The sequence below is a fragment of the Nematolebias whitei genome, chromosome 5 (genome assembly GCF_014905685.2).
Source record: "Nematolebias whitei isolate Nwh7 chromosome 5, NemWhi1, whole genome shotgun sequence".
Lineage (NCBI taxonomy): Eukaryota > Metazoa > Chordata > Actinopteri > Cyprinodontiformes > Rivulidae > Nematolebias > Nematolebias whitei.
The window spans coordinates 42709250-42733872 of record NC_056502.1 but is presented as its reverse complement, the minus strand read 5'-3'; the positions used below and the strand labels follow the sequence as shown (position 1 = coordinate 42733872).

General features: G+C 42.2%; 1 protein-coding gene across 1 annotated transcript in view; it reads right to left on the bottom strand.

The window, feature by feature from the left end:
* Positions 1–24623, bottom strand: part of ldlrad4b (low density lipoprotein receptor class A domain containing 4b) — a 56392-nt gene that overhangs the window by 12707 nt on the left and 19062 nt on the right. The window contains exon 2 of the mRNA XM_037676465.1: positions 2575–2729. Within this exon, the coding sequence (XP_037532393.1) occupies positions 2575–2729 (155 nt within the window). The remainder of the gene's footprint in view (positions 1–2574; positions 2730–24623) is intronic.

Below are 24623 nucleotides of genomic sequence, written 5' to 3'. Positions count from 1 at the left end.
CATTAAGGTGGTAGGAATTTTAAGAATAGGAATTTTTATGTGGGAGATTGTTTTTTAAATAGAGACAGTCTATTAAAAATATATAGTGGAAAAAAAAAAGTCATGACTAAATACCAACAGAAAAACTCTAAAAGTACACAACAATGACACTATGTTTACAGGCCAGCACAGTGTGACAATATTCCATCCTGTGAGTGGGTCTGATGTGAGGTGGTGTGCAAATAATGTGCATCAGTGCCATGTCTGGTGTTTTATATTTAAAACTGATCCATGAGAACTAAGCTCAGAAGCAGATGCAGTGTGTGAAAACTGACTTCAGAGAACCACATGAAGTAGATTAACTTAAAGATTTTTCTTGTTTATCTATGGAAGAGGATTAGGGCTGGGAGGCACGATGGCTCAATTGGTAGAGCTGTTGCTTCTCAGTGAGAAAGTTGCCGGTTCAAATCCTGGACGGAGACCTTTCTGGGTGGAGTTTGCATGTTCTCTCCATGATGCGTGGGTTTTCTCCGGGTAAGATACGATAAGATAGAACTTTATTGATCTCGCAGGAAATTGTTGTACTCCAGATTCCTCCCACAGACCAAAACATGCATGTTAGACTGATTGAGAACTCTAAATTGTCTCTAGGTGTGAGTGAGAGAGTTGTTTGTCTCTATGTGTCCTTGTGATGGACAGGAGACCTGTCCAGGTGTCCCCCGCCTCTCGCCCAGAGACTGCTGGATAAGGGCACCTGTGACCCCCATGACCCGAAAAGGAAGAAACGGGTAAAGATGATGGACGGATGGATGGATGGATGGATGGATGGATGGATAGATGTATGAGCACCATGATGCAAAAAAAAATATTTCCATAATTCTGAGAAAAAAGTCAGAATTCTGAGATTAAAGTATGAACTAGATCGATGGATTCTGACTTTAATCTCAGACTTCTGACTTTTTTGGGAGCCTAGATGGTGTACGGGCAGGGCAGTTAACTCGGGACCTGAAGGTCCTGGGTTCGATCCCCAGCCATTGCACATCTCATGGTGTCTCTGAGCAGGACACCTAATCGCGAATTGCTCCCCGGGAACTTACATAGCCGCCCACTGCTCCACCTGGGTGTATCTCAGGTGTGATGGGTTAAATGCAGAGAACTAAATTTGTCTTTGTATGGGAACATACAATGATGACAACACATAGCACTTTTTTTTTTTTCCTCAAATTCTGATTTTAATCTCAGAATTAAGGGAAAACAAATTATTGCACCGTGGCCTTATTCCTCTTCTGTATTTATCAGTCTTTCTTGTGGTTACTGAAGAGCCTTGAGCCACTCTTCTCTTTGTTTGGTGGCATTCGTTCATACAGAGCTCTTGATGTCCCACTGCAGCATTTTAACCAAGTTCTGAACCTTGACCACTGCAGCAGCTTCAGACTGCTTGTTCCATTCTGTTGTAGATTTGTTTTGTGTTTAGGATCGTTGTTCTGTTGTTTGACTCTAGAATAATTAGGTCTACAAAGGAGTTTATGGCTGACTGACTGTGAGGTGCCCAGGTCCAGTGGCAGCAGAACAAGCTCATATCATCAGCCCTCCACTACCGTGCTGACAGATGGGATGAGGGGCTTGTGCTGCTAAAACTGTGCATTCTGGACGAGCACCTCCACTTTGGTTTCATATGTTCAAAATGCATTTTCTCTGAGATCTTGTTTGAAACCAGGAGTCTGATTCAGATGCAACTTTGTTGTCCCATGATGGTTCTAGACTGAAGAGGCTTACTTCTGGCAACCTTTCTAAACAAGCTGTGGCTGCTCTGTCATTTTCTAAACGTAGACACTTGAACATCCGTCATTTAACAACTGAGGCCTGGACTGTCTGAGGTGTAGCTCCAAGTTCTCGGAGCATTGCACAGTCTGACCTTGGACCGAACTCAGACATCTACTCTTGGAGAGATTGGCAATTTTCTTAAATATCCTGATTCATGCCCAGTAATCCAGGTTAAAAATCCAGCAAAGTTACGTCAGGTCCTCTGGACGGTTTCTTTTTGTTAAATGGTTTCATCTTTCATCCAAAAGACTTCATCAGTCCAAGGAGCCACAACAAACTCAAGTCTTATAAAAAGCACCTTCGCATAGTGAAGTTTGAACCAGTTTGATGGTGCTGAGATGGTTTCTGGAGTCCGCCCCCTCCCCCGCCGACTCGTTTGAGGCGGCCATGGCCAACTTGTTTCGAAACATCCTGACTGATGCTCAAAAATGAAGAGGACCTGACTTTGTTGGAGTTTTCTTAAATGTTTTCCACTTCTGAATAATTTGTCTCTGAATGATGGATTCAAAATTGTTTGTAAAAGAACCATTATCTTTCCTAGACTGACGACCAGCAATGTCTGAGGCCCCGCCCTCACAGGTCGTCATGGTAACTGGCCAAGTCCAAGATGTTTGCTTGGTTTCTAAAAACTCCTACATTCAACACTAAAACCAAAGATTAGAGCAAAACAATACCCTGACAGTTTGTGTCAGGAGATCATGGACAGACACCGCAGGAAACATGTGGTGACATCAGACAGAGTCATACGGAGAGAGAGGGGAGCTCACTGACCTGTTGCAGGGCGTGGTCATGCCTGCGGGCCTGGCTCTGCCGTGTTATGAAGGACCAGGTGGAGAGTTTGTAGTGGTTGAGCAGGCAGATGATCACCACCACCATCACCGTCATCACCACGATGATAATGACAATCTGAACAAACTCCAGTTCAGCTGTGCAGAAACAGAAACATTAAGAGGGTTAGTATCAAACATTCATGACGTGCTAAGGTTTGGAGCGCTCAAAATAAGAACAGGTTTAGAAGGTCAACTTTTAATCCACAGGTAAGTTATGAAGGTCAGGGGGGAGAAAAACATTTATACTAAAGCTGCAACGTATGAAACATTATTTTTACTGTGAATTGAAGCAATTTTATTAACAATTAAATTGATATTTCCTTAGTTTTTTTAACATTTATTTGTATTTCTTCAAGCAATAGAGTATAATCTGACACGTGATTCATCCCTCAATCTCTTTGTTCGCTCCACAACATGGTGTCCGTACGGCTTCATGCAGCTGCTGCATCACATCGTGTGTGTACGATCGTTTAAATGCACAGTGTTAAATGTTAGAGGTCACCGTACGATCCTTTTGTTCATGCATGCAGTCTAGGCATGAATGATTCCCAATTCATGTACACATTCTGAAAATTGATAATTACATAATATTAATGATCCACGTTGAGAAACGCAAAAAGTTGAGCATGCTGAACACTTTGGAGCATGTGCACAAAACAGATGAATAGAAGATGGCTGACCCAAACATAAAACAGCACTGAAAGCCAGCTGCTCTGGTTTTAAAGGGAAACGACCTGCACAACATCCACACCGCATGCAAGTTGTGTCAAACTAAAGTGCACACAACAAACATGAGAAACAATATTACACGTTTCCACCCAGAGGACGAAACAAACAGCTAGTGGTAGCTACGAGCTGCTACGGCTGTTTTCACCCGGCTCAAAAGGCAACGTCCATTACAACTTTTATTGCAAAAGATATATGTCTGCATTGTGTCCTTGGAAACCACAGCCTGTGCGCTATATTTCACACTGGAGCCATGATAAATGACCATGATCATCACAGTCGTTTCCACACTCTACAACAGGACCACAACAAAGTGATGGACACACTGAAGACAGCAGGTCAGACAGCTCTAACATTACAATATCTCTTCTCTGTTTTCAGCCATTTTACTCCTTTTATGTTCATTTAGTTCCTAGAGACTTGTTTGAATAAGAACTGTCCACACTGCAGTGTAGAGAAAAACATGTTGTTTCATTTTTGGCTCAGAGAGATTCTATGCTCAGGGATGAGTGCGAGTTTGGATTCATCAAGGTTCCTCAACAATAGTTTTAAAACCACGTTGCAGCCCTCTTGATCACAATTAAAGGAAATTGTCAAGTGCCTAAAGAGCCACATTTTTGTGCAGAATCTTGTTGAACAAATTGTGGCTAAAAAAACTTTTGCAGTAATTCCTGGTGTTCTGCTTTTTCAACCTAAGTCTGTTATAACCTCTATTTACCAGCAGGGGGCAGCAAATATCAAACACTAGGTTAGTCTCAGACATAAAGCTCTGTGTGTGTGTGTGTGGGGGGGGGGGGGGCGACTGTCTTTGTTTATGTTACTTAGTAAGGCCCACTTTTCCAACTTATACTAACTACACTGTGAGGACCAACTGCTCCTAATGGGGCCTAAAGCCCCGCTGTAAGAAGAGGCACTGTTGGTGAGTTAGGGGTTAGGTTTAGGACTGAAGTGCAAGTTTAGGGTTAGGTATATGAAAAGGTTTGAAAGCTTAAAGGGACCATCCGTCCAAAACAATCAATCATCAGTGCATAACAATCAAATGTTTTAGGTCAGATGGCCAGAAACAGCCTGAGGACACCTGACCAAAATAGTTGAGAAAAACGGTTTGTAAGCTAGGTTTAGGGTTAGGCTCTAGAAATGAATGAAAAATGAATGGAAGTCAATGCAAAGTCCCTGTAAAGATAGAAAGACAAACGTGTGTGTGTGTGGGTGGTGGTGGGGGCTCAGCAGAGGAAAGTTTCAAACAAGATGAGAGTCTATGGCGTCTTGCTCTGTATACAGTGGTGTCTTTGTGGGGTTGCTGAATGACTGCTGTCTGTGACACGCACACACACACACACACACACACATATAGATGAGGGCACCAGTCAGCGCTGCAGTCTTGTCGTTCTATAGTTTAGCTCCCAGTCTGTACCTCCACCTACCCGTCTGCCGTCGCTCCGTCTTACTTCATCCCTCCATCCTCCCTTTCTTCCACACAAGTTTGTTCTTGTATCTTTCCCACTCTCCCCACCCTTCATCAGTTGTCTTGCATTCTCTTCCAACCCACAAACACTCCTTGTGTTTCTGATTCTTTATGGTTTCCAACTTTCAGTTTCTCTTGTTCCATCGTCTCTGCCTCCCTGACTGAGAGGCTGTTGTTGTGGACTGACTGTCCTGAGGACAAGTCTTGACCTTGTACTGCCTCGCCCCCACCCTGCTCTGACCTCTGACTGACACCCTTACTCACTGCTGGATGTGTGTGTTGCTCACTCTGTAAAAGACTCGAGCTAAATGTACACTTACTGTAAATACCAAACATGAAATGCTTCAATTTTTGTAAAGAATAAAAAATTTAAAACCTGAGGAGTTTTTGGTACATAAAGGGTGGATGTAGGTAAAAACATAAACAGCAATTATAATTCAACAAGGAGCAATAAACAAAACTCTAAGCATAAAATGACACGTAAAAGTACGCAATAATATTTGAAAATAAAAAAATAACTCTAGTTAAGCCCAGTCTATAAAAGTTGTCCAAGTCTGGTTTATTTGTGCACAGCTGGGTGGGTTAGACTCAAGTCTGAAATGAAATTTAAATCCATCCAAGAAACCAAAACAAGTCCACAACAACAACGAAAACAACGACAACAACCACAACAACAACAGCAACATGGTGGGAGAGGACTGAGAAGAAAAAGGTTAACTAGAAAATTTTTGTAAAAGTGTTGCAGGGTGAAAACTATCAATGAAATAATCTAACAATAAAAATGCCTACATTCTCATGTATGAGCTGTACATCAAATGGAAAAATAAGATCCAAGCTCAAAAGCTCTTGTTGTCATGGTAACCACACAACTGTCCCTCTGACTGCCAAGTTATTGAGAGGCAGACAATAACACAGACTGAAAAGTAAACCTCAAACAAACTGTCGCTGTGTGGAAATGCTAAGTCCATCCATCCATTATCTTTACCCGTTTATTCCATTTTGGGTCACGGGGGTCGCCCATGTCCAGCAATCACTGTGCGAGGGGCGGGGTACACCCTGGACGGGTCGCAAGTCCATCACAGGGACACATAGAGACAAACGAGACAAACAACCATTCACTCTCTCACTCACACCTAGGGACAATTTTTTAGAGTTACCAATCAGCCTAACATGCATGTTTTTGGACTGTGGGAGGAAACCGGAGCACCTGGAGAAAACCCACGCATGCACGGAGAGAACATGCAAACTCCACCCAGAAAGGCCCCTGGACCGGGGTTTGAACCAGGGACCTGCTCGCTGAGAGGCAGCAGCTCTACCAGTTGCACCACCGTGCTGCCCTGAAATGCTAAGTCCCATCTTAAAAATCAGAGTCAGAGATTCTTTGTCGTTCCACCTCAAGTGGTACATGTGGTGGAACAAAATTATGTACACAGGGTCCCAGTTACATCCAACAATAAATATGTAAAAAAAAACAATAATAACATCTAAGATATAAACCAAGAAAAACAAACTAAAAATACACTAAACACTAATAGCATAAAAACATTACATCGAACAGCAGCACAAACATGAGCATGAGTCTGTGTGAGCAGATGTGCACGCATGAACACATCAACATTCAAACAGATCAGCAGCAACATGATGTGATTTTTCACAGGGATTATTCTGGTTAGATATTGATGAGTCTAACAGCCTCAGGGTAGAAGCTGTTCCTCAGTCTAGTGGTTCTACACTTAATGCTCCTTAACCTCCTTCCTGAGGGGAGTGGAGCAAAAAGTGTGTGTGCTGGGTGAGCGGAGTTCTTCATGATGCAGGTGGCCCTCTTCCTGCACCTGGAGGTGTAGATGCGAGGCTGATTCCGACAGATTTCTGTGCAGCCTTCACCACTCTCTGCAAAGCTTTTCTTTCTGCAGCTGTGCAGCCTCCATGCCACACATTGATGCTCGAGCACAGGATGCTCTCCACTGCACACCTGTAGAAGGAGGTGAGGACTAATCTTCCCAGACCAGCTCGCCTCAGCCGTCTGAGGAAGTAGAGTCTCTGATGAGCTTTCTTGATCAGGCTGGTGGTGTTGTTGCTCCAGCTGAGGTTGTCATTCATGTGTACACCCAAGTACTTGTAGCTGGAGACCACTTCCACCGCAGATCCTCTTATGTTCAGGGGGGTGTAGGTGTTTTTGTTCCTTCTGAAGTCCACAATCATCTCCTTCATCTTCTTCACATTGATGTGAAGGTTATTCTCTCTGCACCAGCTCTCCAGGTGTTCCACCTCCTGCCTGTAGCTGGACTCATCGTTGTTTGTGATGCATCCAACCACCGCTGTATCATCTGCAAACTTTACAATATGACAGCCTGGATGAGTAGGTGTACAGTCATATGTGAGCAAAGTAAACAGGAGAGGGCTCAACACACATCCTTGAGGACAGCCAGTGCTGAGGGTTATGGTAGAGGAGGAGAAGTTGTGGATCCTCACTGACTGTGGTCTGTTTGTTAAGAAGTCTAGTACCCAGTTGCAAATAGAGGGGCTTAGTCCTAGTGTGAATAGTTTGTCCATCAGGGTTTGGTCCTCGAACCTTGAGCACACTGATGGTCAGACGTGAATTTTTGTTTCTACAGTATTCTTAGAAGACATGACAAGTTAAAAAGATCTTTTATTGTAAGTCTGAAGAGAATCTTTTGAAATAATAAAACTAAAGTTTATTGAAGCTCAGTCGGGCCCTTTCTGCATTCAGGTGTGATTTGAGAGAAAATAATCAGCCTTCCAGCAGTGAGAGGTACGCTGGTTGAAGGAAGACAAACATGTTTGGATTCATTTGATTCGTACCAAAAGAGTTGTGGAAACAAGAGTTTGTGTTTTTGTTTGCAGGGTTTTTTTCTGCAATTTTTGTCTACGTTGTACGACAAATGGCTACCACAAGCACAACGTTTCACATTGAGCCACATGTTTTAGTGTTTTATTTTAAGGCTTTGCAACAAAATACAGGGCCATGTTTTTAAACAGAATACATAGAGTGAGAAAAACAAGTATTTGAACTAGGGATGCACCGATCCACATTTTGTAACTTCCGATCCAGACCCAATACCTAAATCTGGATATTGGCCAATACCGATCCCATTCCAATACAATCATCATTATTGATTTTATATGAAGCTGGAATAATCTCCTCTCTACAGGCAAGTGCAATTTGTACAAATATACGCATGTCCAAAAAGGCAACATGGGGTAAGTTTTATTAATGTTGGATAAGTTTCAAAGTTAGAATTAAATCCTGCTAACACAAAACATGTTTGTTTGTTTTTTTTTTATCCCTAGCTTTAAAGTGGATATTAAAGTGATTAAATGGCTTTAAACATCTGCCAAGTTCATGGCATAAACCAACACAAACATGTTTCTGTTTCTAGTATTTTAAATCTCTTTATAATGTAGCTGTATTTGTTTCGTTATTTTTTTAAATATAATTTTATTGTAATTTTCAATTCATATGCTTTTCATGATAGTCTACTAATTGTATTGATAAATATCTCCTGGAGGGTAAACTACATGTTGGCTGCAAGAATCAAGCTGCAAAATACTTCGTTTTCTACAACCGATAGTAGTTGGTCATTAATTACGATGAAGTTTAGCAGCTTCACGGTAAACATTTGAGCTCCGGGGCTTCAGCGGTCTGTTATTTTCGTTCAGTCCGGAGAAGGCAGTCTGAGCTCGGTCAGCCGCGCTCAGTCTGCCCCTCCCCCGACACGGACAGACTGAACGGGTCAGACTGAGCGTGGCTGACCGAAATCAGACCGCCTTCTCCGGACTGAACGAAAATAACAGACCACTGAAGCCCCGGAGCTCGAATGTCCAACGTAAAACTAACTTTATCGCGGTTTAATGTGGTGCTATGACTCTGCAGACATTGCATGCTGCTGTTTTGTTTTGTGGTGTTTCTAGTGTAAAATACTTCCACACAGTGGACATGTTTCGATGAAAAGTTGGTTTCTTCGAAATTTAATAAGATAACCACCCAAGACAATTATTTGTTTGCTTGACATTATAGTAAAGGTGTGTCTCAGTTGAACTTTTCCTTAATAAATGCACTTCAATGGTCAAATCAGCTGCATTTCGCCGAGGCGGCACAGCAAAATGAAGTTGATTTGATGTTTGCTCCAAGCGGGCAGAACGAAGGTGGCAGGCTATGGCAAGCTGATTGTATCATTAATAGCCACTTTTACCTATTACATGACAACAGCATGCCATACTACTCAAGTGCCATCTAGCGGCTGAAAATGGTAGTGTTCAATATTTTCAGTCAGAATTAATGAAAACGGTCATATCTCAGAAAAAAATTGGTTTATGAATATGTGAAAAAATTCATAAAAAAGTCGATTCAGTGTTTAAGTCACAAGGCATGTAAATTATGCAAAACAATACTGCGACTTATAGGGCAAATACAGTATACAGAAAAAAATACATATGAAATAATAAAAAAAGAAGCAGAATATACAAATTTGAAAAAGACAATATGCACATGCACAAGGTGGTAGTGAGTACTAAATTCAGTTCAGTCATTCAAATTTTAGACAGAGAAAAAACATCCCTAAAATGTTACTTATTTACAGTGTCTTAATATTTGAGACTGAATGAGTTAGCAAGTGAGCCATAAACAGGTCACACCGGAGGGTGTGCTGAACCCTGGTAAGACCAATGCTGCACTCTGCAAAGCTTGTTTCAAGAGATATGAAAACCAACTTGCATCTGGTGGCTTCAGGTCCTGCTTTGTTTCAGTAGCCATGTTTACATGCGCAGAATTCTTTGACCGGATTGAAATGTGTTCTGTTTGAATAATTCAAATGTATTGTTTACATGGGCACAATCTGTTCATGATGAGCGTTTACATGCAGCGGGCTTTGTTCTGAACAGCAGTACTGACATGTGCAGAGTGGTAAACTCTCCTTACAAAAACCACCGAAGAAGAAGTTCTACTTCCGGGTGAACGTAAACAAACCTGAGCACCCAAAATGGACCCGCGACAGGTTTTAATGATGGTGGAGACGTTACTGCACTCCCTGACTGAGCTACAGGTAATAGAAATCATTTTGAGCTCTTTAAAAGTTTCTAGTAGAAATGTTGTGTCGCTCACCGACCAGTTTTACTTCCCTGACATGCTAATATTATTAGCGTTAGCCAGGCGAAAATGGCAAAGTCGCACATGCGCAGTCAGGTCAGTTTTTCACCATCAGATAAAAACGAACAGATCAAGCGTTTACATGCGCACCGATCGGGTTTCGGATCGGCGTAAACCACCCGTTTCGTTCTGATCACAAATTATAACGGATCGCGCCGAATACACAAAAAATAACCCGAACGGAGTGTTTACATGACACACTTTTATTCCGACCGGCCATTTGATCCAGTTACTTATGTCCATGTAAACATACCCACTGGGTCCCAATGCATTTATCATGTTTTAAGATCAATGCATACTTCAGTCATTTCCTCAGAACTAAAGTGAAGTTCAACCTGTAGCTAAACAACCAAATGAGTTGTGGTTAGAGTCCATCCAAAAAAGATCTACGTAACTTTTCATCTGCACCTCCCTGAGGTTATACGCTTACACAGTGGTTCTACGAGGCATCGTGTTTTACAGGTTTAACTGCCAAGAGCTGCTACAAACAGCGCAACACAAAGTGTAGAGGAGGCTGATGGGAAATATAAGCTTTACAAGACATGAATCAACTCCACTTGTAACCTGGGGTGGTGTCAAATGAAACAGGTCTCTTCTGGTTATGTCAGTTCATTCTAAGGGTTAATTAAGATCACCATCGATTTTATTTTTTTTTTGGGGGGGGGGGGGGTGTCCATCCAGTTGCTTTAAAGATAAGAGACTGTAAAACTGAAGCATGATGTCTGGCATTTAAAAAAACCATGTTCTGAGGATGAAGACTATATGTAAACAATGTAGTTGTAACGTAATTAATTCATTTTGTACAAAGACTCCTTGGCTACAGAGCAGAGCTATTCAACTAAACTGCTCAGAGGTCACATTTACTGAAGGCCAAGAGCTCAGGGGCCACACATCCAGCAGTTATTGTCATTAAGTAAGTTTGTTTTGTGGTTTAAAATCTAGTTTTATTTAAAAATGAACCCATTGGTGGACTGGACTGAGCTCACCCAAGGGCCTGATTTGGCCCCCAGGCCACCAGTTGAATATCCCTGCTCCAAGAGTAATTTCTTTATAAAAAAAAAAAAAAAAGGGAAGACTCCTTTGGATAAAAAAAATACATTAGTTGGAAAGAAGTCGTCTCGCCAGACGGTTTCATTTGGGAGCTTTAGCTTCTACCAGTCAGGGAGGGTGAGCTTACCACAGCAACCACAGGGAGGGGACTGACTGAGGCTTTCATTTAGAGAACGGCATGCTGGGAAACCAAGTCAGCCAGGGCCTTGTGAAAGCCAACTGATTAAATATCACATACTCTCCGGTGCTGTAAAAGCCACATAAACCAGAGGCCTGGCTTGAAACTGGAACACTTTTCCTGAAACTGGTTGGTACTTTTTGAACAGTTCGTGTCGTGTTTTTACGATCTCAGCAAGGCAGAATGCAACTGCTGCGGCTGCCGAACGTCGGACAGGAACCAACCTTCAGGAGGGATTCAGGAGGAAGGAAGGAAATGTGGTCTGGGCAAGGAGAGAGGAGGCCTATCCGGCTTAAACCACAGCTTCTACTAAACTTCAGAGACTCACAACCAGACAAAAGTGATGTTATTACAGCAATAATCCATGTGTCAAAACAATATGACCAAGTGTCTGCAGCACACATTTTCTTTAAGTAAGCAAACTGAGTCATTTGCATTGCAAACCTGCCAACCCTTTTTATTCTTTCTTTGCTATGGAAGAGTTTAAAAGATTAACTCCAGTTGTATTAAAAATGTCTGTCAACACTGTTGTATTTACTGTAAGTAGTTTTCCAATCAAACAAGCTAAGTAACAAATAATTAGAGAATCTGTCAAAAGACTTCATGTTTACAGGCAGAGATACTTTGAACTAATGTTAAAACGTCTCACTCTACAAACATCAACTACCAGTTGTATTCAGAAAAGTGCATTTTCAGCTGCAACTGAAATAAAAAGTGGTCTGAAACATGAGTACACACTCGGAGTGTAACCAGCATGGAGTAACGCGCACACACACACACTCAGTGACCTCATGACAGCCGTTTGACCTGAGTGGATAAGTGTGTGTGTGTTTGGGTGTGTGAGCGAGGAGGCCAGCAGGAGGTCAGACAGTTCAGCAGTCCTGACCATGAAAAGGAGCAGTCAGACATACAGCAGACAACGAGACCATCACCGGGGCGAGGCACCACATGAACACACTCACATGGAGGCTCTGCACTTCTAAACGCAACACAACGTCCTCATTTTGATTACTCCAAAGAAATTCATCCACCCAAGAGCTTCTGAGCCCATTAACATTTTCCAGTTTTCATTATGTTTTCCAAACCAAACCAGTCAATCTACTGCTGGAAAGTCACAGAGAAAAGTGATAATGGTGCATTCTCTATAACACCAAGTTCTTGTGTCAACTTTGTTAGCATTTAGGAATAAATAAAAACAAAAGAAACAACATTTTGTATAAATATATAAATATGTCTAACGGCAGGAAAAAGTAAAATGGTAAACAGACTGTACCATTAGACAGTTCATTAGATGGACTGTACCATTAGATTAGATTAGATATAAAGGCGCTATCAAGATACTCAATGTTCTTTACAACACAATCTGTGCCCTCTTTTACCTCCACACACATACACACAGCACTCTAACCCATCTCTACAAAGACTAATCAGAGCTTTATCACATTCATTCACCGATGGGACACACATCAGAGGCAATGAGGGGTTCAGTGTCTTGCCCAGGGACACTTCGGCACGTGACTGCTGGTGGAATCGAACCCCCAACTTTCCTGTTGGAGGACAACTGCTCTAACCACTCAGCCACTTGTCCCTAAAACAAGAAAGCCAAGATGCACAAAGCATTAACATTTGCCATCGTATTTATTATAAACATCTATTCAAATGCTTGCCAACACAATAGATAATAAAAAGTTCAAGGTTCTTTATTGTCATTCGCGTCACATGTGGTACATGAGGTGGAATGAAACTGTGTACTCAAGGTCCTAGTTACACCCAAAAAATAGCAAAAGAGAATATAAAGTATAAAATGAGACAGTATACAAGGATCTAAACACTAATAATGTAAAATAATACGGTATATTAAGCAGCAGCCTGAACATAAAAGCTAATTAGCCAACCACACGTTAGCAACTCAATGGATTAAGGCACCAGGACTTGGTGAAGATGACTTGGAAGTTCAAACGGAGCGTCAGAACAGGGAAGAAAGTGGATCTAAGTGACTTAACATGGTTCTCAGTCTGAGACACTGTTGATCTACTGGGATTTTCACACACAACCATCTCAAGAGCTTTCAGAGAGACGCAAGACCGATAATGTTCTTCACTCTCTTACGGCCTGGTTTTGGTGTTTCTGAGATGTAGTCTTAGCTAACAGGTGGCGCATGGTGTGGTCTGCTGTTGCGGCCCTTTGGTTACAGGATCGTGTTGTTTGTTCAAACATGTGTTCTTCAGACCTCGGTTATAACGAGTGGTAATTTAAGATACAGGTGCCTTTCCATCATCTCAGACCAGTCTGCTCATTCTTCTATGACATCAAGGGGGCATCATCATTCATAAGACTGCCAGTCCTGGATATTTTCCATTTTTCCCACCAGGACCATTTCAGTAAAATGCTCTAAAAAAAGAGGAGCGTTAAATGTATGGAAACGTTTAAGCCTCTGTACGTTACGTATGATAAATTACACTCTGGAGTTAAAGCAGAGCTGCTATTGAATAAAACCAACTATTTCCAGCAGTTTTAATTGTGCCGTTAACCAGCCAGGTAAGGCAGTGTGAAACTCACTGGTATGACTAATGAGGGAGGACAGACTTACTATTCAGCCCTGAAATGAAAACTAGGCTAATGGCTATCTATAGAGACTGAATCCACTCAGCTGGGGCCTCAGACATGGTTATTGCTCAATAAACTTAACATTTGAGCTCTGATGACCTCACAGGCCTGGCTGGTGTGGTTTTTGTATTGTGAGATTTAAGTTTGAGGGTGGACGCATGCTGACAGTAGAGCTTGAGCAAGCAAGATTAGCATGCTAGCTGTTTGCCAATTTAGAGTAGGACAGTCACTCCCACCAGGAAAGAAATGCTTCTTTCTCAGCTTCAGCTGTCATGAATCCTCACCACTGAGCGGCACATAGTCCCAGAGTTACAGCAGTGTTTGATGGAGTCTAAAGGAAAATGCAGCCTGACTGGGTGCGGCTCTGGGATGGCAGGGTGACAGACCACAGATGAAAAAAAGATCAATAACTGACTAAATGTAGTTTTCTTGTTTGTACGTTTGTATTTTACTCAGCATGATGTAAGTGCATCAAAATTCTGCGGCTGGTTCGTTTCCTGTCCAGGTCTCAGGCTGGAAAAATAAAAAAAGTGTCTGGTGCAGCTGAGGTGCTTGAAGTGCAGAGTCATTGTGCTGGTACAAGAACCGGTGGGTCTTCAAACTGTAGGCTCTCATCAGGCTTGCATGTGCATAAACTATAAACCCGTCTTACGATGCATGTTCAGGAAAAAAAGAGAGAGAAAGAGACAGAGACCGAAATAGAGGCCGTGCTGTTTTGCTCCAACTTGTTCGTCCTTCTGCTGCTGAGGCCTGCTGAGTTCACAGCCTGCTGCCCACCACACTGGGCCCACACACACACACACACACACACACACACAGACAGACTCTTCTACACACAGCCCTGTCTGCTGCCACTGCAGTTGCTATGGGAACCCTTGGGCACGGTGCCGTGATCAACAAGGCCTGAAGCTGCTGGGGCGCCATGGCAGCGACCTGGATGGCACGCGTGCACGCACACACACACACACACACTGACAAGCACGGTGTGGCACAGCAAAGATGGAAGGAGACGAGGCGACAGAGGAAATGCAAACACACTTGAAAAAACTGCCTCAGTTAGATGAAAGAAAGGAGTTTAATAATGAGAGGACAGAAAGTGTTGGGGGAAATGAAGGAAACGAGGTGCCCGTGCACACGCTCATGCACGCACACACACCTTGCTCCCCGGGGAGAGCCAAGCACTGCGATGTCTAGACGTCTGGTATGATCCTGACAGCAGAACACAACCAGTGTTTGTGTGGAACAGACTGACACCACCTGCAGAAGATATCCCAGTTACACCCACCCACCCTCCACTACCGTCAGCCGGGCTCTCTGTGGAAACAAATGAACTCATTTAGTTCTGATCCACGTTGAGGAGGCAGCGTCTGTTACTGTGTGTGTTCGTCTTGTCAGACAGGTAGCTCTGACTGAGAAAAGAGTTGAGGACGATGAGAAAGATGCTGATCCTGAAGAAAAGATGCAAACAGAGCGGCGGCAGCAGCGACAGAAGGAGAAAGTGAGTGAAGTGCCAGACGGACTATTGGGACTCAGGGCAACAAGAGAACAAACAGTTACAGCTCTACAGCTCCATCTTCTTCCAAACCCCCACCAGTAATTTCCATGCCTTCTTCTCGTGCTCACACAGCGCAGGGCATGAGCCTGGCTGTCTGCACACTCAGTGGATGCAGAAGGAGACGTGTGCAGTGTTCTAGGGAATGGATATTATCCTGTTCGCCAAGGTGGCTTATGGGGCGGCCATATTGAATGTTGTCAACTCAAAAAAGCCAATAAGTTGTAGATGTCCATCCAGTGACAGCTTTCTGACAGTTTATTAGTCAGGACATTTTATGTAACGATTGTAATCAAATAAGTTTTCGTCGTTACGACTTCAGTGATGGTTTTATTGAAGTTTATGGTTAGAAAGCAGCTAGACGTTTGTTGATGTTTAGAGTTTCTTTGAGTTTAAACTTGGTGGATTTTTGTAACTAAAATAATGATTTTCCAGCCAAACTTTATTAAACGTGAGCCATGACACAAACAAGCAGCTCTAACTGTCATTTGCTGCTTTAATGAGTCAGGTCCGTCACCATCAGGACCAAAGTGTCTCACATAAATACCAACGTCCCACTGAATATATTTTCCAGATTTCCCTAAAACAGAGCATGACTTTGACTGTAGTTTACTGCTGATGCAGAACATAATGATGCACCTGAGCTGGCAACAAACTTTACTTTGCCTCCTAAAAAGGTTCAACATAGCCGTATCACCTGCACCTACATGAATATAACATGAAAAAGACAGGGCTCTGTGATAACGCACATGAATATTACAGCGTGGTCTAATATCAATATTCCAGTGCTGTAATATTCATGAACAGCAGTAAAGCAGACAGAAGGCTGTGTTAAAGAATTCATTCGCTCGGTGAGATGTCACTTCGCGTGCACAAGTGCACTTGCCTGCACTTTCTCAGGTGTGAGTCTGAGTGTGTGCATGATCAGAGACAGACAGACCAGGGTCTACACCTCCTCCTGAACTCCCGCCCCCCTCCGTCATAAAACCAGACTGAGTGATGGAGCCAGACTGGAGGCTCAGACTGATGTCAGGGTTAAGGAGTGTGTGTGGTGTCGGTGTGTGGGATGTTAACTCGGATCAGCCAGGGTCAAAGTGGGGGTGGGCCTGCTGGCTGATCACGGTACATTCTGGATGATCGGAGCGCTTAATGCTGCAACAAGTTGCTCAACAAATAAACAGGGTTAAACCTGAAGAACTTGTGCACATTAGGTGTGGTCAGACATTTTCAAACGATTCGTCAAGTTAAAATTGGAGAACTAAAAAAATACTGCAACCCCCATGCCCATTTCTTTTTATTTGTTTTTGCATGTAGTCATGGTTTGCTGCTGTAGTCCATTTTAAATGGATTATAAAGTAAAAACGGTGGTAACGGGTGAGCTCAGCTTAACGGTTAGATTACATTCATATTAGTCAATTAGAACGGTGAAAATGATGGAACAATCTATTTAACCTTTGTTTCATTGAAGGACTTTCAGCTGCAGGACTTGTGGTGAATTAAAGTTTATTCACACCAAGTGGTAAAAGTGTTGACACAATTGTTTCTAAAAAAAGACAGAGGCCCTAAATGATCACACGACAGCTGAGATTAGCACTTGCTAGGACTCTTTCTCTGCCTTGAAGCAGGCTGTTGTGAGGAAAGTCGTGCTACATCCGTCTGCCCTGCAAGTAAAGACCAAACTAAACACATGTTCTGAGAAGTCTGACTACACGATGTCTTAATCTGTAGAGGAGGGGAGAGGAAGGATGTTTTAAACATCTGAAGAATTTATCATTAGCAAGAAGTTACAAGAGAGCTTTTGTGCTTTCTTACAAAGACAGGCATCTGCGAGGGAAGGAGGAAGGATGTGCAGGAAGGAGGGAGGCAAGAAGGAAGGAGGAAGGATGTGCAGGAAGGAGGGAGGCAAGAAGGAAGGAGGAAGGATGGGCAGGAAGGAGGGAGGCAAGAAGGAAGGAGGAAGGATGGGCAGGAAGGAGGGAGGCAGGAAGAAAGGAGTGCGAGCAGGAGAGGGGGGGAAGGAGGGAGGCAGGAAGAAAGGAAGGAAGGAAGGAAGGAAGGAAGGAAGGAAGGAAGGAAGGAAGGAAGGAAGGAAGGAACAGCGTTAGCTGCTAGCTTGTTAGTCAAACAGTGTGGAGCTGTGAAAATGAAGATGTTCATTTTTAAATAAATCAAAATGTTAAAAAAGTTACTTTCACAGGATTTAACCCTCAGTTTCCTGCTGTAATCACATCAATATTTCCATTAAGCCAACCAGGGACACAGAAACAAGCGCCCATGCCTGTAGGTCTGAGTGTGTACAAGTGTGTGTACAAGTGTGTGCGTTACTTGTATATTGTTTGGTTGTTTACTTAGTAACTTTATAAGGAAACATCAATTTGAAACAGAAAAAGACATCCTGTCATCATCACAACAACATAGGGAAGGAAAAATCAGCTGTGCGTGCGCTCAGTAATCAGATTACTGTCACTCATTATCTTTGCTCAGCACTTTAAATTATAATTTACAAAAGAAACAAGTATTCAGATCCTCTTGTGACACAACAATCTTGAATGTTTGATGTGGATGATCACATTTGGCATCAGACGGGCATTACAGTTTGATCTTTGGTCCAACATTTGCAGGGAAAACTAGTTTGATGACTTGACCGCAAACTTATTACACACTTATTACTGGTGAAGCGAAACAACAGCATGACTCATGCATTGTCATGAATCATCTAATGAGTCTGAAGAGACAAATGACAACTGAAGTCTGCACGTCTAACCACTCTGTAGGAGGACCTGCCAATCAAGGGAACTAAACAAACCTAGCTCATGGAAATGTTTAACTTTCTGGGAACGAGTGTGTAACCAACAAAAACTGAAAACTGCTATTTTAAAAAGAGTAACAAAGACCTTATCAGTTAGTATTTTAATTTAAATGTACTGTTGTTTTTTTCCTCCTTTGTACAAATCTTTAACTTGATATCCCTTTAAAAGACAAATACCATACTTTCTGGTCTATAAGCTGCTACTTTTTCACACACTTTGAACCCCGCAGCTTTTACAATGCTGTGGATAATTTGTCTATTTTTTATTTATTTTTTTTGTTTAATGGGGCTAGCGAGCTTCATGCTAGGGCTTGAACGACTACATATTTTTTAAAGTCGACTTTAACATGATAAATGTCAAATCGACATCAACTAGTCGATGACATCATAGGAACTCAAGACACTATCATATTCACACAAAAAAAATTTCGCAAAAAAAGTCATTTAAAAAAAACTGGGCGTATTTTTCTGCTCTTACTATTTATCATACTGCGAATAAGGCACAGGAAAACCAAAACTTTTATTAAGCTGCAGAACTGAAAGAAACGTGCGACACGTAAAAAACAAGGTTGTTTTTTGTAGATTGGGTGGAATGGAACTGAGGGCAGCAGGGCGGGCGGTGGTGGAGCAACTTATTATAATATTATAGTTATTATAATTACTAATGGTCGTCGGCCATGCACATCCACTGACGCAGCGGCTGGTGCTTCAGGTGGGTTGCTGGCCGTCATCCATCTGGACTTTTCTGTACATCTTTTAACCGGACAGTCAGTGTGCCTGGTGGTGATCGGATCATCAGCTGCACATGTCCACTGAGATAATCAAAAGCCCGACACCAACCTGGCCCGCCCATCCAGCACATTATTTTGGCTCGGGCCGGGCACGGCTGTGTTAGAAATAACAGCTCTACCACACTGCTGTTTTTAGTTTTATTTTATTTAACCCACCGAGTGGATTGGGTGGAATAGGACTAGGAACAGCGAGGCGGGCGGTGGCGACTGTGACTAGCCGACGTGAAATATAAGAACTTGCGAGATGTCCTAGAATCGAAGGAACAGGAAGTAGGGGACTAGTCTATCCAACCCCTACTTACTGCCACCAAAACCATTTAGTTTTGTCACACCCGGGCACTCACATAGCTGTTTAATTACATATCTCTCTTTGGGGGTGGGTCCTCGGTAGAGTGGCACTTGGGTCCAAATAATCCGAACCGACCTGGCCCCAGCACGTAGCTATCATCTCTGAACCCCACCCGATCCGACGAATTAACAGTAATTACAGGTCCGAACCCGGAAACCCCCCCCCAGATATTTTTAACTAAGCTTTGACGACTTATACCAGCGACTATTATTAACGGTTGGTTGATGCGCACGGCTGAGGGGGCAGAAGATCAGAGCTGAAGAGCTATCAAAGCGCATTAAATGCTTCCCCTGCTTCTGCCTGCATTGAACCCTGTTCTGACATGTCAGATATTTTGTGATCTCACCTGTTTGGGTCTCGGCTGCGAGCGTCCGCTGAGTGCAGCGGCTGAATGAAAGTCCATTTGGGCTGATGGATCGCAGGCAGTAGTCCATCTGAAACTTAACTGAACTTTTTACTAGTGGTGCACCGATAAATCGGTCCCAATTTCCTTAATTTTGGGAAATCGGACAATACTTGCATGAGAAACCAATTTTACCGATTTTTTTTTAACAACAATCACAAATTGAAGGTGCATTGTGAACTTTAACACCTGACCGTGCCGCTTATAAAACAAAATCGGTATCGGCAGGTCAGACTTTTTAGAAATTGTGATCGGTGATCAGTCAGAAAACTGCAATCGGTGCACCCCTACTTTTTATCTCTTGCAATCGGTCGGTCAGCGCGCGGTCAAATGGCCACAATTGGCAGTGCAGTATGGCAAGCCATTCATTAATGTTTGCATATATTGGCTCGCTGGCCACACGCGTTCCTGACGCAATAAAAAGCCCGACATTGACCCAGCCCACTCATTAAAGCACATTATTATGGCCAGGCCTGGTCTGAATCCAGGTCGAGCAGGGCCGGGCTCCGGGTTAGAAATGACAGTTTTACTCCTCGGGACTCGATGAGACTACCTGTATAAATAAAAGGTTAAAAAATAAAAATTAAGTGAGAGTGTCACATGCTCACAGTGAAACTTTACTCCACAGAGCAGGACATCTTGAAGATATGACTTCCTGGTAGGCTACTGTTTTGTTTTTTTAACCAGCCGTGTTACCAGCGCTGTTCAGAAATTTTTTTTTTACTGTACATATTTGTGTATGTTACTGATACGTACTGTAGCAGTGGTTTACTGTCAGTCACATGGCCTCAGGGGGGATTATGGGTAAAATTGATGTTCATTGTTAATCATTTAATTTAGCCGTTTAGCATTGTTCTTTTAGTGATTAGTCTGTTCTTGTTAGCCTAGTGAATGTGTTCATTATGTGTTAGACCTTTCAGTAGAGTAACCATGAGTGAGGGAGGTAGTTGTCATGGAGACCTGTGGGGTTCACTCTCTGGGAGCATTGAATAAAGTCTATAAAACGCCATCTGGTGGTTGATTGCTGTTCTACAACAAGAGCTGCACATGTCTCAGTATCCGTGTGCTGCCACTCATGTTACAATGTGAACACCCTTATACACAAGCGTGTCAGATTATGTACAAAATGTTTTTTTTTTTTTTTATTTAGTGTGTGCGGCTCATATTCAGGTGTAGGTATAGTCCAGAATTTATGATAACTTTGGTCATCTCTGTAGATTGTAGTTGCATGACAACATCACAAGTTTGCAGCAGCTGGAGGAAAGAAACAGAATTGTTCCAAGAAGGTATTTCAAGCAAAAACACTTTCTGAAATTTGTTGGTAATCCATATTAATTATTTGAATATTCAACTCTGCTCGCCTACCAGCAGCCACTACTCCAAACACATTAAACTCGCCGAAATTCATGCTTCTCACAACATTTGTTCATTTTGTACTCATTTCAGAGAGAATAGGATAAACAATCTGTTTATCCCTCAGAGGGGAAATTCCAAAATATGAATAACGCCACTACTTAGCGGATTTTCACCCATCGTGGGAGCCTCTGGAACATAACCCCTGTGACAGGTGTATAAACATTACAGGTATTGACTAATAGGAGCACTCGGGATGCACAAGAACATTTTACACATTATGCATGAATTAGCACAATGAACTGTTTAAAAGCAGAGGAAGCGGTCTTAATACGACATAATCTCAGCTTCTGTTTTGACATTTAGGATTGTTGTAATTCACCAGAATTAAGTGAGAATGCAAAAACAAAAGTCAACCATTTTTGTGTAACTTTGAGTCAACAGCTGGTCTGCAACAGTCGCAGCCCATGAAATACCCCCGTAGGAAACAACTTGGCAAGCAGGTGCTTATGTAAAAAATATATATTAAAAAAATACACTAACAGCAGCATGAGTACTTCAATTTTAACCATTTTAACTAGACTTTGATTATTCACTGCGCATCCCTTGTCAAAATTTGGCTGAACAGAAAAATAAAGAAAAAGACCAACAATAAAAACAACTCCAATATCTGTTACAGTGGTAGGGAGGCAGAGAAAATTAGCAACACAAATGAAGAACAGAAGTCAGAGCGCAGGGAGACAGAGAAAATGGGCACAAAGGGGAGACAGGAAGAAAGATAACAGAGGGAGAGACGGCGGTGAGGGCAGACAGATGTTAACAGAACACAAACAACAAAGCATCCCGTGTTTTATCACCGAGACCAAACAGCAAAACAGCACGAAGGAGAAAAAAAACCATGAGAAGATGAGAGAGGAGTGGAGGAGGAAGGAATGAGTAGGCTTATGTCTGTGTTCTTTCTGGCACGTTTGTTTGATAGAGCAACCACCTTTCTGCTCCCCCTGCTAGATATGTGCTGCAAAGTGTGGCTGCTGGGACCAACCTGCACTCAGACAGCAGGAGATGTGCTGTGGACGGGACACGAAACGTCCAGACTGAAACTGAACCATGTCCAACAGGGACGCCTCACATTGGACAGCTTGCTGGGACAGCAATGGGAGTTTGGATGTGGGTTTTAAACAACCTGACCACATAAACGTCAGGCAAACATTACACAAAAGGCTAAGACTGACACATATGACAATCCCTAAACACACAATGAGTGGAGTGGAATTTATTTTATATTTATTTTAGGCTCATATGAAAATTGTGCTATTGTTGCTGCTAAAGAGATTTCTGCCAAACTAATTTTCTTTTCCCCCCTGTACAAATTTAGAATTCAAAATCTTACTTCCAACACTCAAAAGTTATTTTAGAGATCTTGTTGTTCCATGTTTTACTAACAGAGCACTTCGCTTTTAGACAGCAGGTTTACTTGTGGTTCCTAGAGTTTCCAAAAGCAGAATGGGAGGTAGATCTTTCAGTTTCAGGCTCCTCTCTTGTGGAACCAACATCCAGTTTCTGTCTGTGAGGCTGACACATGGTCCAGTTTTAAAACTAGGCTGAAGACTTTCTTATTTGATAAATCCTATAGTTAGGGTTGGCTTGGTTTCCTTATCCCTGATCCTATGTTGCTATAGGCTTTACTGGAGGACAAACTGACCTCATTTCATCAAATGAATAGTTTGTATTTGTAGTTATTTCTTTCTTAACATGTTTTTTTGTCTTTCCTCCTAGAGAGGGACTTGCTCGCCTCCATTTTAGACCTGCCATTGTGTATCTGTTCCTCTCAAACCCAGCCAGTCGAAGCAGCTGGCTGCTTGTCCTGAGTCTGGTTCTGCTGGAGGTTTCTTTCTCATGAGGGAGTTTTTCCTTTCCACTGTCACCTTTGAGCTTGCTCAGGATGGGAGTCTGCGATGAAATGAAGACAACGCAATCTGCTGGCTACCTTAACTAATGTTACTATGGTCATTGAGTTTGTATGTATGTGAATGTTTCTGTCCAGTGTCCTGAGATGACTTCTGTTGTGACTTGGTGCTATATACATAAAATGAATTGAACTGAATTGTACGACAATAAAAATCGGTATGTAACACAAAAATACACCAGACACAGGTAACAAAATGTAAGTACGCACAGAAACCTCACTTGTTGGGTAGACTGTATACATGGGAACCATAGATTTTTAATTAGTGTCACATTAAGTGCAGGACAGTGAGTGCTGACCGGGAGTCATGTCAGTCCAACAACATGGACATAATGAATGAGTTCTGTACAGTATCCACAGAGAAACACTGCTTTTCCTCCACAATGTTCAAAACTTTCAATGGAAAATTCTCTACAAACAAGTGTCGGTCTTTCAAAACTATTCCCACATTTCTTAAACGTGTATTTAATGTACGGTAATTTTTATATCTGTCAGGCTTGGGGTCGTGGGTTTGATTAGAGGTTGGTCTACAACATTGGTTTACAAAATATTGTGTTGGCTTTCCAAACGAAAACCTAATAAGGCTTGAGTTGATTTTTTTTTTGTTAAACAAAAAAAGTTTTGCGGTGTAAAGCTGGAAACAAACTGTCCTTACATGTCAGACAGGCTCAGATTCAAAATCATCTTATCATGATTTGTTTTAGTCTAGTTGTGTCTTGGATTTAATTTATTTTTATTGTACGATATTTCAGTCATCTGCAGAAGTTTTTGAATGTACTTTATAAACTTTATCTTGGAAAACAGTTTGAAAAAATACCACTCAGGGACTCCTAAAATGTCACTTTGTGCAGACTCAAGGCTGAAACTATTTAAAAAAAAAAATCCAAGTATTCACAGAAAAAATACTTCCATGTGTACAAACTTTATGAACTATAAATATCAGCCCGTGTGAGAACAGGAAACAAACCCTTGTGTAAGCTCTCAACACCTCAGGCCTCCCCAGGGGGGAACTGGAAGCTTTCACTAGCATTTTAAAGATACAGTACATAATTAAAAAAATAATGTAATGACTGATGACAAAAATATAAAAGAACTGTTTCAACATTGTTATTCTTGACAAACTCATGAAATAAAAATTTCAATTTTTTTTAATGGAAAAAATAAATAAAATAAAAATCTCATCTGCTCAGGGGGTCACGGATACTGAAAGCCAGCAGCTCAGGGGCCGGACATCCAGCAATTAAAGTCATTTTGTAAATAAACCACGTATTACAATGATCTGTTACCTTTAAATTTGTTTGTTTTATGGCACTGAATCATAAATGCAATAAACAGAACTCAAAACCACTCACAGGTGGGCCGGACTGAAGTCACCTGCGGGCCGGAAGTGGCCCGTGGGCCGCCAGTTGAGTAGCCCTGCTCTAATCCGTGTCTGAAAATCGCAGTTAGTTTGTGTTTTAGACAGAGATAGCTGAAGAGCAGCATATGCTTGTGTGGCGTTGTTTCAGCTATGACTCACTGTCACACTGACTCCAAGATGGACCGTCTCTCTATTTTAGTCTGTCCTCTTTCTC